General features: G+C 40.9%; 1 protein-coding gene across 1 annotated transcript in view; it reads left to right on the top strand.

Moving 5' to 3' along the window:
* Positions 1 to 15,338, top strand: part of LOC129706565 (zinc finger C3H1 domain-containing protein-like) — a 90,472-nt gene that overhangs the window by 37,651 nt on the left and 37,483 nt on the right. Inside the window, exons 14-16 of the mRNA XM_055650927.1 lie at positions 13,077 to 13,481; positions 13,566 to 13,630; positions 13,736 to 13,874. Coding sequence (XP_055506902.1) covers positions 13,077 to 13,481; positions 13,566 to 13,630; positions 13,736 to 13,874 — 609 coding nt within the window. The remainder of the gene's footprint in view (positions 1 to 13,076; positions 13,482 to 13,565; positions 13,631 to 13,735; positions 13,875 to 15,338) is intronic.

Below are 15,338 nucleotides of genomic sequence, written 5' to 3'. Positions count from 1 at the left end.
TAGACTTTCTTTATTTCCCGAAGGTGCAATACTAACATCAATGTGTGTCTTAATCTCACAAATTCCTTTCAGGCAATAACTGTACCGTTATTTCCAGAGTCTTTTTTCCCTCCTTCAAATTGTACAGTTTTTGGGCACCTATCAAAACAAAGCAAACACACCTCCTGCTTTCATGTACGAACTTCCACATCAGTGGTAAGATGTTTCCAACGTGTCCGTGATGTCTTGCGTCGTATGTTTTCTAAAGCATTCCTTCTTAAAGCTAAATTTAACTGATGAGTTGACGGTTTTGAAGAGCTCTCCTGTCCATGTGCTCTTTCCTTTACTTGATGCTTGCAAAAAATCGTTTTCATCTTTTTCTCTGAATAAAGTGGTTCGTGGCGTCGGTAGAATTGGGTTTCGGCACTGTTTTGGGAATTATCACTATAACCACCCATGTGTAATTGCTCCTGAAACAAAATCCATAAACCATCAATCGCTCTTTTTAACCAATTTAATTTTGTTTAAAACACTTTAAAATGATAACAATGTTAGTGTTCTGAAAAGAGTACTTTCCAAAAAATAATAGAATAATTTGACTAATTTTACATATACTTCCACAATCAAATGGTAAGAATGCTCCCAAGGCGCTGTATTGGCTCATAGTCAATATGGTTTCCAATCAGCTCTCCTCTTACAAACTAAATTTAGAACTGATGATGCTGAATTTGAAAGCTCTTTGTCCCTGTGCACTTTTCACCTGATACGGAAAGCTCTAGCCATTTTTATTTCATCAAGTCAAACCTACGTGTCTTACTTACTGACACAGTGTCTTCAACCATGAACATTATCTCTTTTACTTTTTGTGTAACTTGTCGGTTGCCAGATACGTTGCTACCCTCACTGTAACTGCGAGGTGAGGTCCTGTCTACTAGGTGTATATTACGGGGATGTGTGCAAACAAAACATTTTTTTTTTTCCCCTTGCACTTAGGACCGTGTGTACATAAAGTTTATCAAGAATCATTGGAATCGAGAAGAGAATGAATCAGACATGCGCTTGACTGCGGAGTCTATCCCAACTTGTTCTGTTTTTCTTTCATATCCATGCTGCTTTTTATTTTGGGTTTGCATCTCATTGTATTTGTGGTTTTTTATAACGATACATTAATTCAAGGCCAATACAAATACAATGCGTAAAATTGATTTTCACTTAAACCACAGCAAAAGAGATACATTCACAAAAAGTAAACTGCTGGGATAACTCAGCAGTCGAGCAGCATCTGTGGAGGCAACGAATTGGTGCATTTGGGTCCAGACATTGCATAGGAACTGAGTTAGAAGGAAGATAGCTCACTACATTGAGTTAAAGGAGGTGGTGAGACAGAGGTTTGTTTAGTTATAGGTGTACTAGAATTAAGGAGAATATTGGACATGGAGTCCAGGGGCAGAGAGGAGAAAGTGAGTGGGACAGAGTTGTGTGTGTTTATAGTGGAAACTACTGGAAAGGTGGGATACGTAGGAAAGAGAGAGTGAAAGGGAATAGGATGGCGCGATTGAGTGCAGAGGCGAGCCGTGGTATGTGACGTAGAACAGGAAAAGGAGTATGTGTGTGAGGATCTTATCAAATAGGGGAGGCCAGTAGTGTACTAGTCAAAAATATTGTGCTATGTGTTAGATTCCTCAGATATTTCACCTTTCCTCCTTGAAAAGATGAAAGTTGTTACATAGATAGTACATAGTGCACAGATGAAATAATATATATGCTAACTTTCTGGAAAGGAATATTTGTTAACCAGCAATGTGGGCATGCAAATGTTGAAAATAAATATATTGTGAGCAAGAAAAGTTCAAATCCAACTTTCTTTCTGCATTAATCATCTATTATCCATATTGCAATAAACAAGTACCTGGAATCCTCCACACTGAATCAGGGTGAAAGTACTTGCAAGAGAAAAATTGGGATCCCAGCAAGAAGGCATTAGAAAGCACTCCATGAAGAAAAAATCTGTAAGTGCCCAAGGCACTTCACTGGCGAATGCGCCTTTTTATTTCAGTGGTCTGGATTCCAGGTTTGTGCATAGAATAAAACATGCTGAAGTAAAGAGGAAGACAATTATGATTACGGCATCAATTCAACCCTGACGAAAAAGGAAAGAAAACCAAATAAATGGTTGTCTGAGTATATAGAAAACATTTTTAGAAACAATTAGAAAATAGGTGCAGGAGTAGGGCCAGTCGGACTTCCCTGCACGACATTCATATGATCATGGCTGATCATCCAACCCGGTATCCGGTACCTGCCTTCTCTCCATACCCCCTGATCCCTTTAGCCACAAGGGCCACATCTAACTCCCTCTTCAAATATAGCCAATGAACTGGCCTCACTACCTTCTGTGGCAGAGAATTCCAGAGATTCACCACTCTCTGTGTGAACAAATGTTTTTTTCTCATCTCGGTGGTAAAAAAAAATAAAAAACTACAAAAAAACTAAAGATTTCCCCCTTATCCGTAAACTGTGACCCCTTGTCCAGGACTTCCCCAACATCGGGAACAATCTTCCTGCATCTAGCCTGTCCAACCCCTTAAGAATTTTGTAAGTTTCTATAAGATCCCCTCTCAATCTCCTAAATTCTAGAGAGTATAAACCAAGTCTATCCAGTCTTTCTTCATAAGACAGTCCTGACATCCCAGGAATCATTCTGGTGAACCTTCTCTGCACTCCCTCTATCGCAATAATGTCCTTCCTCAGATTAGGAGACATAAACTGCACGCAATACTCCAGGTGTGGTCTCACCAAGACCCTGGACAACTGCAGTAGAACCTCCCTGCTCCTAGACTAAAATCCTTTTACTATGAATGCTAACATAACCATTGCGTTCTATGGTAACTTAATTTCATATAACTTCGTAATAACCTACTCATATAACTTTTTCCATCCCATTTATTGCCTCATATGAATCCAAAACTGGTCAGTGACCTATTCCAGCCTTTTCTTCATAGCCACTTTGTAACTCGTACCCTACCAGCTTTCGGGAAATACTGAATGCTACATATATGCAGTTCTGGCTGCATGTTTATTTTAATAATAAGCAAGGCATCACCATTCAGTTTTAATGACGAAGTTATATTAACACAAAATGAAAAGAAACTGAAAAAAATTAGTCGAACTGGACAAAAGTTATATAGGACAGATGGCCCTCATAGAGGGAAATGTTTCACCTCAGCAGAGGTAAATAAGCCTGTAAGTTGTTCACACATCCTCCATTTTTTTAGATTCTTTATGCAGTCAATTTTCAAATTCATCTATAACTAGAATCAAGATGACAATGTATCATTTCATGGATAAAATGTGCAGATATGGAATTCGGACATGTTTCTTGCTATTGCATGTTCTATTCACATACTGCAACTTTCTTTGGGTTTATTTAAGCACTAGTTGTATCTTTCTTCGCACATTGCCCATTTACCATCACTTGACACATAAATTGTACTGACAGGATACACAGAAACAGCTGTGAAGAAAACTCAGCGTTGGCAGCAGCATCTAGGGAGCGAAGGAAATAGGCAACGTTTCGGGCCGAAACCCTTCTTCAGACTTTGTCTGAAGAAGGGTTTCGGCCCGAAACGTTGCCTATTTCCTTCGCTCCCTAGATGCTGCTGCACCCGCTGAGTTTCTCCAGCTTTTCTGTGTAACCTTCGATTCTCCAGCATCTGCAGTCTTCCTCTTAAATCTTAACATCAATTGTACTGACATTGAGCACCCTCTGAGAACTAGCCAACATACAATTTAGTTGCATTTTAGCTTTTTAAATATATGTTTTGAGCTACATTTTAAGCCTTGACTGGGACACTTACAAAAGTGACCAAACACTCTTCTCGTGGCTGATATCGTTGCACAGAATCTAGCTGTTGTTATACATACAAGAGTTGGGGGAGTCATATGCACCATGTTATAGGAAAGATGTTCTCAGCTGGAAAGGGTACTGGAACCTCAACTCACCCTGCCACTCTAATTATGATGCCCAGGGAAAGAGCAAATGTGAGCACTCTGGATACAGCACAAACTAAAAACATATGCTGGTGTTGTGTAGTTGTGCTCAAAACACTGTCCTCATACCTGCATATAGACACAAAATGCTCAAGTAACTCATTGTGTCAGGCAGCATCTCTGAAGAAAAAGCTGGGCAGCGGTTTGTGTCGGAAGAAAGGTTCCTGACCCAAAATATCATCCCACCGTGTTTCTCCGAAGATTTTGCCTGACCCGCTGTGTTTCCTCAGACACTTTGTCTTTGATATTAGAAACATAGAAACATGAGAAATATGTGCATGAGGAGGCAATCGCCCTTGTGAGCCAGCACCGCCATTCATTGCGATCATATGCTGATCGTCCCCATCAATAAACCTGTTGCCTGCCTTCTCCCATAACCCTCGGCTTTTCCACTATCCCCTAGAGCTCTATCTATCCCCTCTGCTAATCCATCCATGATTGGCCTCCACTGTCCTCTGTGGCGTGGAATTCCACAAATTCACTAACTCTCTGGAGTGCAAAACGTAGTTTTTCTCAACCTCAGTCTTAAATGGCCTCCCTTTTTATATTCTAAGACTGTGGCCCCTGGTTCTGGACTCACCCAACATTGGGGAAAATTTTTCCTGCATCTAGCTTGTCCAGTCCTTTGATATTTTATTGTTTGCTTCTATAAGATACCCCTCCTCCTACTGAACTCCAGTGAATACAAGCCTAGTCTTTTCAATCTTTCCTCATTATGACAGTCTCCGCCCATCCCAGGATCAATCTCGTGAACCCTACGCTGCAACTGCCTCAATCACACAAGGATGTCCTTCCTCAAATTAGGAGACCAAAACTGTACACAAATACTCGAGATGTAGTGCTCACCAGAGCCCAGACGCCTACAACTGCAAGAAGAACCTCTGTACTCCTATACTGAAATTCCTCTTGTTTATGAAGGCCAACATTTCCAAATGCGCCTTCCATTAGCTTTTCTTCTGTCTGCCCATGCTGTACAGTGCACACCAACTTTCAGTGACCGTTGTACAAGTACACCCAGAGGGTCTCGCTGTACCTTCCCCCTTACCTAAACCTAACCCCATCGAGATATAATCTGCCCCCTTTGTTTTTGCCAGCAAAAGTGGATAAACTCACATTTATCATATATATACTGCATCTGCCACGCATCTGCCCACTCACTCAACCTGTCCAGGTCACCCTGCAACATCCTAACATCCTCTTCACAGCTCACTCTGCCACCCAGCTTTGTGTCATCCGCAAACTTGCTAGTGTTGCTCCTAATTCCCTCTTCCAAAATTATTAATATATATGGTAAATAGTTGCAAGCACCAAACCACCGAGCCGTGCGAACAACTCCACTCGCCACTGCCTCCATTCTGAACATGGACCCGTTCCACTCCTACTCCTTGCTTCCTGTCTGCCAACCAATTTTCTATCCATGCAAACACCCGAAAATCAATACCATGCGCTCTAATTTTTTAGTCACCAGCCACCCGTGAGCGGCCGTTATCAAAGGCTTGTCTTAAAGAAGTCTAGATACACTACATGCCACTGGCACCACCCCTTCATCCATTGTACTTGTCCACATCCTCAACAGACGTTAGACAGATGAGTCAAGCATGATTTTCCTTTCATAAATCCATGCTGACTTGGACTAATCTTTTACTTGCTATTCCAATGGCCCATTAATTAACTCTTTAATAATGTGACTCCCAGCATCTTTCCCAAACCCACAACCTTTCCCCAATCCCTTTTTCCAAACCAAAACAAGACAAAAACCCATCCCCCAACAATAACCCAATCAAACACCCACAAAACGACAAATCCCGACCAAAATTCCCAACCCAGAAACCACAACGAAAAACCACCCACAAAAAAATCTTCCGAACCCAAAAAAAATCCCAACATCCCAACAATCTTTCCCGGACAATCCCCAAGAAAACACACAACACGACCCAAGCAAAAGCAATAATTCCCAATTCCCCAATTCCCATCCCGAAAACAAATACGACAAAGCATTCCCAAAACAAAGAACACAAGCACCACAAACATTACCACAGCCAGACAGATTACGACATCCCAAAAACAAGCCAAATTCCCACCAATTGGCAAAAACACACTCTTTTTTCCCATTCCCCCCACACCAAAAATCCCCAACACCAACAACACTGACAAACCACCACCACGAAACAACATTCCCACAGCAACAAATCTTCCCAAAACCACCATTCCCAACACCCCAAAAAAACTATTGCCACTCACCGAAGTCAGGCTAACTGTTACTGTAATTCCGCGTTTTCTCATCCTCTCGTGAAAAGTGGGGAACGCTGGAGCTATCCTCCAATCCACAGAACTGATCCTGATCTATGAACATGTGAAATGCGTATAACTTCGCATCTGAGTTCAGTGTTTCTACTTCTTCACACGTATTAGCTCTTTGTGTGTGAATCTGTTTCTCCACTTGGGATGTACCCCATTAACTAACATTATATTGAACTTACCGGTCAGATGTCTGACATCCTCTGCCATTGATAAACTTGGAACTCTGCCCCTCCCCTCCCCCCACACCCTGCTCATGACATGCAGATAATCTTCCTTTTGCCCTGGTGAGTTTCCTAAAACAGAGGAACCATCTCAGCTCCCACGTAATTTGTATCTGATTTAGTTTGTAGAAGAGTGTATAATTTCAATTTAGAGGATGGACGGGTAGCATTCATGATGGATGTTATGGTGTAACAGATTGGTTATGTGGTTGTGGGGGTTAATATGTTTGGTTAGAGATACAACATTGGAAAAAGCCCATTTACCCTAGTCTATATTATCCCACTTTTGTACCCAGCCCCCACTCCCCATTTATAGGCCAATTCACCTACAAACCCAATATAACCATAATATACCATATAACCCTTACAGCACGAAACAGGCCAGCTCGACCCTTCTAAGTCCGTGCCGAACCACTATTTCTCCCCTCGTCCCATAGACCTGCGCTCAGACCATAACCCTCCTTCCCCTTCCCAATCCCAGATCACTATCCAATTTAATTTTTAGATGAAAAAACAACCTGCCTCCCACACTGCCTCCCCGCCATCTTTGGGATGTAGGAGAAAATGATGGTCGCACGGCCTAAACGTCACCCATCCGGTTTCTGCTAGAGCTGCTGCCTGAACCCGCCTGAGAAACTCAAAATAATACCAGCACTGTCAGCATAGATCTAGTTATACCACTTTCTTATCCAAAACCCTAAACAATAATGGACATTTGCACAGAAGCCAATTATTAACTTGCACACCCACACATCTTTGTGCTGGCGGAAACCGGAACCATCTTGGAAGAAAACCTGCGGGTCACAGGGAGAACCGGGGCAAACGCCATCACAGACAACACGCGAGGTCAGGATTGAACCCGGGCCGCTGGCGTTGTGAGGCCTTGGCTTCTACCAGCTGACGGCCACTGTGGCTGCCCTCTATCCTGTGGTGAGGTGTGGTTCTGGGAATTCCCATTCCCGCAGAACATCAGCGGTGTGGGGTTGGGGGGGGGCTGCCAAGCCCAAGACATTATCTTTTGCCCTGGTGGATTCACTGTCTCCCCTGAAAACAGAAGTCTTAACAACAGTAATTGGTAATTAAAAAAGCGGAGGCTTCAGGTATTTTTGAATAATTACATTAATAGTTTTTTTCAAACTATACATGGTATTATTAGGTGTTGGAAGAAAGTCAGACAGGACAACTTTTCTATGACGTATGAACTGATAGTGGTTCTAATAGGCTTTTTTTTTCGCTATAACAGAGCAGAGATATTTGAGCAGTATTGAGGAGTTATTTTAAATCAATGACTGTGGTATTTGAAGAAATAGATTAGAGTAAATTAAATCCAGAGTACCTGGCATATAGGTTGCATCAGCATATAATAAGTTGGATTATATACAGGAATATGTCTTAAACAAACATCCAACGGTTTTGATGGCCTCACCCATTGATCAACTCACAAGTAACGTATAAGTTAGTTTGGTGCCTTCAAATGGTATTTGGACAAAAGACCGTTTTTTATGTGGGAAAGAGACAAAATGCTGGAAAAACTCAACTGGTCAGGCAGCATCTGTGGACAGGTGACATTTCAGGTTTAGGGGCCCTGTCATCATTTCAGGCCGAACGATTCGGGGAAGGTCGTGACCCTAACTGTCCCCCCCCAACTTATCTATGTGCGCCAGGATCTGCCTGGCCTGCTGAGCAGTTTGTGTCTTTTCTTGGTAAACCAGCATCTGCACTGGCCTTGTTCCTAACATTTTAATTTCTCTATTTTTTGTGTTATAGCTCAGCAAGGTTTAGAAAAATATGAAAGATACTAGCGTGATGTGGTCACTGTGTGCTCCTGGAACTAAGTTTTCATTATTTGAAGAGTAGTGGGATAGGCTTTTTCAAAAGGTTAACCTATGAACTTATGAACAAGTTTTCTATAATAGTTGCATAGTGTGGCTTTACGGGTTCATATGCTTTTAATGTTAATAAAACAAAACACTTTACATTGTTATAGCACTTTCTACATCAAGGATATCCCAAAACTGCCTGTTCACATCCAGTCAATTTAGAACCACTTGGCTGAATGCCGGAGCACTGTAGAAACCATGGCTGACCCACTTACAAACGGGTTAATTTGTGTGCAACAAGGGACACAAATCGAATGAGGTAAAACAACTCGATAGTCCCCTACAGGTGTTGCTTGAAGAGACAACTGTTGGCCAAGACACCAGGAGAGCTCTGCTACTCCACTTCCTCCTTCCTGTAGGCCACCAATATCTTTAATGTCCACCTAAAGTTTCAGCGGATGATGATTTAAAATCTCAGCTGAAAGGAACGGTTTTTCATACAACCTGGCAAAGATTGTACTGGTAGTGCCAGGTCTAATGTAGTTTGCAGACCGACTTGGAGTCTTTACCTCGTCTTATGATCGATTAATCATATATAGGTTTTCTGCCCTGCTAATGAACATTGACTGGACAATCAAAAATCAATCATTACAATATCTCATACCAGGAATCTGCCAATCGAATAGCTTTTGCAGCATTCCGTTTCAATTTGGTCTGCATATCAGAGGAAAGCAAACTCCATTTCTTCCATATTAATTTCAAAAGTATCTTCATTCCAGAGTGGAATTTAGCGATAATAAATCCATAAGTCCAATGGTAGTTAGTATTATCAAGTCTGTTGCTTCCGGTTTGATGGTACTGAATGGGAAGAACAATTACCACATACTTCTCCCTACCTCAGGTATGTCAATAGCAAAACTGAAACTTCTGTGGAGAGCATGCGCAAAAATCCTAATCATTCGACACTGGACCCTCTCCATCCATCTGATGTTGCATGTTTGTTGATACTCCCCCCACGATACTTGACACGAGTCCCAACAACGTAATAGATATTACCCCCATCAGGCAATCAGTAACCTTGATTGTCAAAAAGGGGAGAAACAGATGTCTTTAATATATAAGTTAGTATATTTTGTGCAATATCAATTGAAAACCGTAGGTTTAAAGTGGTGAGTTTTAAAACACGTGGGCATCGGTTACAGTAAAAGCCTTTTTGTTTAGTTAGTTTATTGGTTCACGTACACCAAGGTACAGTAGAAAAGCTTTTGTTGTGTGCTAAGCATTGTGAAAGACCATACCACCTATTAGAATTGAGCCTTCACAGTGCAGAGATACATGATTCAAGAGAACTCAACATGACTACTGTTTAGTACAAGATTAAGGACAAGTGAAGTCCAATCAAAGATAAGTACAAGGGTCCTCCAATTAAGTAGATAGTAGCTACGACTGCTCGCTGTTTGTTGCAGAGATGCGTTCAGCTGTTTTAATAACAGCGGAGGGTCGAAACCGTCCCGCAACTGGACTTATGCCTTTTTCACAACTCTATACGCTCTGCCCCAATGATAGAGGGGGCGCAGAGGTAGTGGTCATGGTGAGACTACTGATCCTTGATTAGCTGTGGCCTTGCAAAAGCAGTGTGAAGAGTAGGATCGGTTCAATGGAAGGGAGGCTGGTTTTTGCATGTATCTTTCGGTTTTTACTTTTGCGATAAAATAAAAGCAATTGTACAATTTTTCACAGTCCCATCAAAGACCTACCAGATACACTTTGAGTTTTAATTAGTGTGCCTGTATTGATACAACACTTTTTTCTTTAGGACTAAGCACAAAAAAAAGTGGCAACTGAAGTTGCTGATTCATTAATTGCTCGTTCGTATATTACTTGAGCTTCCCGGGTAGATAGGGATTGATGAGTCATTGTTTAATAAGATCTATGTTAGAGAACTCTCACATGACAAAAATGGAATGTGACAATTTTTACCTTATGCTCCATTCCTATAATCATACTCTGCCAAGAGTGCTCGAGTCACAAGTAAAATTAAGTCGTCTTAATCCTTTTTATTTCATACATAGCGCTTAAGAATGAAGACCTCGCCGTTATTTAATTTATTGCTGCAAATTCATTTAATTGTCATAAAACTACCAGACATAAATAATAATAAATGCTGTGATCCAAATAACCTTTGCTAACTTTTAGATAAAGTCATAAGTTTGGCCTCAATCCCATATCGCTTTGGAATGAGGCCATTGCCTATCAAGTCTACTTCCACCATTCAATCATGGCTGCTTTATCTCTTCCTAAACCCCTTTCCTCACTGCCTTCCCCCCATATACGCTTTCTCTGACCAAGACAGCCAGATTGATAGTGGGACTTAAAATTAAAAAAATGTGAAGACCAAACCTGTCTTCATATCAACTTTCTTCCCAGAATTGCAACCAGTGAACTTTCTCTGCATTTACTTCATTGTCAATGAATCCAAGAATGTATTTGGTTAAATATGGAGACTGAAAGTGTAGGCAATAAGAAAATCCATACTTTTATTATGTATTCCCTTACACAGACGAGCCAATTCAAATGTACCATCATATTAGTTACTATTTTTGCAGTAGCATGCTAGCATTGTCTTTGATGTACTAGGACTCAACCCCAATCCTTTTGTACAGCACCATCATAATTATGATTCCATTTTTTAACAAAAAAAGTTTATTTCTTAGTGTCGCACGCATGGAACCAAACCACCATTGGGTGACTAAAACGCCTGTACAGACGACCACCATAAATCCCATTTTATTACCCTCTTCATTCTATCAACTTCCCCAGATTCCATCCACATGTCTGAGATGTGAGAGCAACCCACAAATTTATGTGGAAAATATGCGAACTCCCTCAGGCAGTTTTGCACGTCACTATTGAAACTCTAGTTGCGGTGCTGGCATCAATGTGGATGATTTCAGGTTTTTCCTTATCTTTCCTGCCAATGTCCTTCTATAGGTTCTCTGGATGTATAACAATATGTCAATCCACCTGTCTATGATTTGCAACTTAAATGGAGTACACTTCGTCTCTTCATGTAAGTAGTTGTATAGATCTAAAGTCGGGGAATGAAAAGTTTAAAAAAATGTGGGAATCTGAAATCAAAACAGTAAAATGCTGGAAACCCTCTAGTCTGGTAGCAGCTCTGGCATTGTCCTTCATGAGAAACTAGGAAAGCAACAAAATGGTTTCTCAATCTGATAATGACTTTTTTCTAGTTCTTATGGAGAGTTTTTGACCTGAAATGTTCACTCCGTTTATCTTTCAATCGATACTGATTGTTGAGCTTTTTTACATAAGCATTTGGGCCCAGCATTGATTCTTGTAGCTTTTCTAGTTGTCATGCAAGTAGGCTGAGCCTTTATTCTTTGAAAATGGCATGTTGGCCTTCATAGCGAGAGGATTTGAGTATCGTAGCAAGGAGGTCCTACTGCAGTTGTACAGGGCCCTGGTGAGCCCACACCTGGAGTATTGTGTGCAGTTTTGGTGTCCTAATTTGAGGAAGGACATTCTTGCTATTGAGGGAGTGCAGCGTAGTTTTCACCAGGTTAATACCAGGATGGCGGGACTGTCATGTGATGAAAGAATGGATTGACTGGCTTATATTCACTGAAAATTAGAAGGATAATAGGGATTCTTATAGAAACGTACACAATTCTCAAAGGAGTGGACAGGCTAGATGTAGGGATTATTTTTCCTGATGTTGGGGGAATCCAGAACCAGGGATCACAGTTTAAGAATAAGGGGTAGGCCATTTAGGACTGAGATGAGGAAAAACGTTTTCACTCAGAGAGCTTTGAATCTCTGGAATTCTCTGCCAACAGAGGCAGTGGTGGGCCAATTCACTGGATGTGTTCAAGAAAGTGTTGGATATAGCTCTTGGGGCTAATGGAATCAAGGGATATGGGGAGAGAAAGCAGGAACGGGGTACTGATACTGGATGATCAGCCATGAACATATTGAATGGAAGTGCAGGCTCAAAGGGCCGAATGGCCTACTCCTGCCCCTATTTTCTATGTTTCTATGAATTCAGAGGAACAAGTAGTGACCTCATGGCAACATACAAAATCCAGGTTGGCAATGCCAAAACATTTTTAACTGAGGAGTCAAGAACTAGTCTCAAAGTAAAGGTTAGTCCAATTAGGCTTCACATTGTAATTTATTTCACTCTTCCAACAGTTTTAAAATTGCCATCTCAATATATAAACTGTAAAAAAGTGGGCCTTTTCACATGTTTAATCGATAATGTTTTATTATTAATGTTTTATGTGTCATTCCTAACTGTCAATGTGTCGTGTTATCACGTGGGTGGCAAATTCCTTGTATGTGAATATACTGGTCAATAAACTTATTCATTAATTTAAGTTTTCTGCCTATGCAGCCAAACATTTGAGCAAAGCAAATGTTTTCCACCCTGCAAAAATAACACCAAGGAATCTTAATCATTGTCATTCACAGGACCAGAGCCCTGGCACCCAGCTTGCTTTCAGTCGCTCCTTTAGATCTTCTTTAGAAGGTTTAGAGATGATGAAAATATGCTTCACTTTTACAGTACGTGCATTTTAACCATTTTGTGTGCAAACGTAGAATTCCTGGTTTAAAACATGGCCCAAGTATGGAGTCAAACTGGGAGTACACTGAACAAGTTAACTTTCCTTAATGTTTAAATCAGCAAAACCTTTTGGCCGTTCACTGTCAAGACGACCAGTTTATTACCACAGAAATGAAGAAGACATGGAAGAAACATTTGAAGATCTGCTTAGGAAGTACAAGGAGATTCAGCTGGAACTGGAATGCCTTAATAGAGAAGAGAAGATGTCTCAAAATAATAAGGGGGAAAACTTGTTGGAAGAGGAAGCGGGAGTTGTATCTGGGGATGCCAGTATTGATGCAAACAGTATTGACAAGAACAATGAGAACTTGGAATCTTCCACAGAGAAATCTCAGGTGAAAGCTTTTCAATCATTTGAAATAAAACCCATTAGAAATAAACTACCTACTCCAGCTGAAATGGATCAAATCAACATGATTAAAGACAATAACGTGGAGCCTTTTGAGCCCGTAACAGGAAAACAAGGTACATAGAATATCAATATTTTGAAATGAGTTCTGTAAGATAAGCATTATAATTGAAGAATGTTTTTTTGACATTTTCTTTCAGGTGCTAATTGTAAAGATTCAGGTCATTCTTCAAATAATACGTTGTCAATAGAATCTACCTTTAAGGTAACAATATATTTATATTAAAATAATTATAATTGTAACTATTATTGAATAATTTTGCAGACGAGATATAATATGTTCTAAGGAAACTGAGTATAATTTCCACAGGATGCCAAAATGGAGGAAGATGATGAGGAACGGGAGGGGAAGGAGGAAGAAGAGCTGTCAGAGCTTCAGTTGCGGCTACTTGCATTGCAGTCTGCAAGTAAAAAGTGGCAACAAAAGGAACAATGTGTAATGAAGGAGAGCAAGGAAGAAGCTTACTAAACCAAGAATCTCTCAGCAGAAGATTAGGAGCAGCCCAAAAACACATTGCAGTCAAGAAAACTCTTAAATACAGGTAGCATACAAATTTTCAAAATCGTGGAAGACACCAGCAATGTGCCAGAAATTCAAGAGAGTCCGGGCAGCAGAAGTGAATGCAGTCGCTATTACTGAGGAGAGAGGAGCTTGGGAAGCTGAAAGGTCTGAAGGTGGATAAGTCACCTGGACCAGATGGACTGCATCCCAGGGTTCTAAAAGAGGTGGGAGATTGTAAAGGCATTAGTAGTAATCTTTCAAGAATCACTAAAGTCAGCAATGTGTCCAGAGGTCTTGAGAATCTTAAATGTGACTCCACTGGAAGAAGGGAGCAAGGCAAAAGGAAGGAAATTATAGGCCAGTTAGCCTGACTTCTGTGATTGGTAACATTTAGAGTCCATTATTGAGGATTATGTTTCAGGGTACTTGGAAGCAAATGCTGAAATAGGCCAAAGTCTGCATGACCTTGTTAGGGGAGAGTGGATTTTCCTGACAAATCTGGTGGAGTTTACAAGAGGTAACAATCAGGATAGATGGTCAGTAGATGTTGTTTACTACAATATTTTGAAAACCTTTGATAAGATGCCAGATGTGAGGTTGCTAAACCAGATAGTCCATGGTTTTGGAGGCAAGTTACTAGCACAGGTAGTATAGCCCCATACCCGAGGAAGGATGTGCTGGCTTGGGAGAGGTTCCAAGATTCCGAGATTTACGAGAATGATCCTGGGCATGATTGGGTGAATGAGCGTTTGACAGCTCTGGGCCTGTACTCGCTGGAGTTCAGAAGGATGAGTGGGGGATCTCATTGAGCCAAGTCGAGAGAAACCTACTGCATAATGATAAGGCCAAGATGGAAGTGGACGTGGAAAGGATTTTTTCCAGTAATGGGAGAGTCTAGAACCAGCGGGCACAGCATCAGAATAAAAGGATGTTCCGAACAGAGATGAGGAATTTTATTCGCCAGTGGGTGATGAATCTGGAATTTATTGCCCAAACTGCTGTGGAGGCCAAGTTATTGGGTATTTTTAAAGCAGAGATTGATAGATTATTGATTAATGGGGGTGTCAAAAGTTGCAGGAATAAGACAGGAGTATGGGGTTGAGAGTGAAAAATAGATCAACCATGATTGGCTTACATAGAGTGGATGTAGAAAGGATATTTCCACTAGTGGGAGAGTCGAGGATTAAAGGTAGCCTCAGAATTAATTGACTTTTGGGAAAGAGAGGAGGAATTTCTTTGGTCAGAGTGTGGTGAATCTGTGGAATTCGTTGCCACGGAAGGCTGTCGAGGCAATGTCAGTGGATATATTTAAGGTAGAGATAGATATCTTGATTAGTACAAGTGTCAGAGGTTATTGGGAGAAGGCAGGAGAAAATGGGGGTTAGGAGGGAGAGATAGATTAGCCATGATT

The sequence above is a fragment of the Leucoraja erinacea genome, chromosome 19 (genome assembly GCF_028641065.1).
Source record: "Leucoraja erinacea ecotype New England chromosome 19, Leri_hhj_1, whole genome shotgun sequence".
In the NCBI taxonomy this organism is placed as follows: Eukaryota; Metazoa; Chordata; class Chondrichthyes; order Rajiformes; family Rajidae; genus Leucoraja; species Leucoraja erinaceus.
Note: the sequence above shows the minus strand (reverse complement) of the source record. Positions and strands in the feature narration are given on the sequence as shown.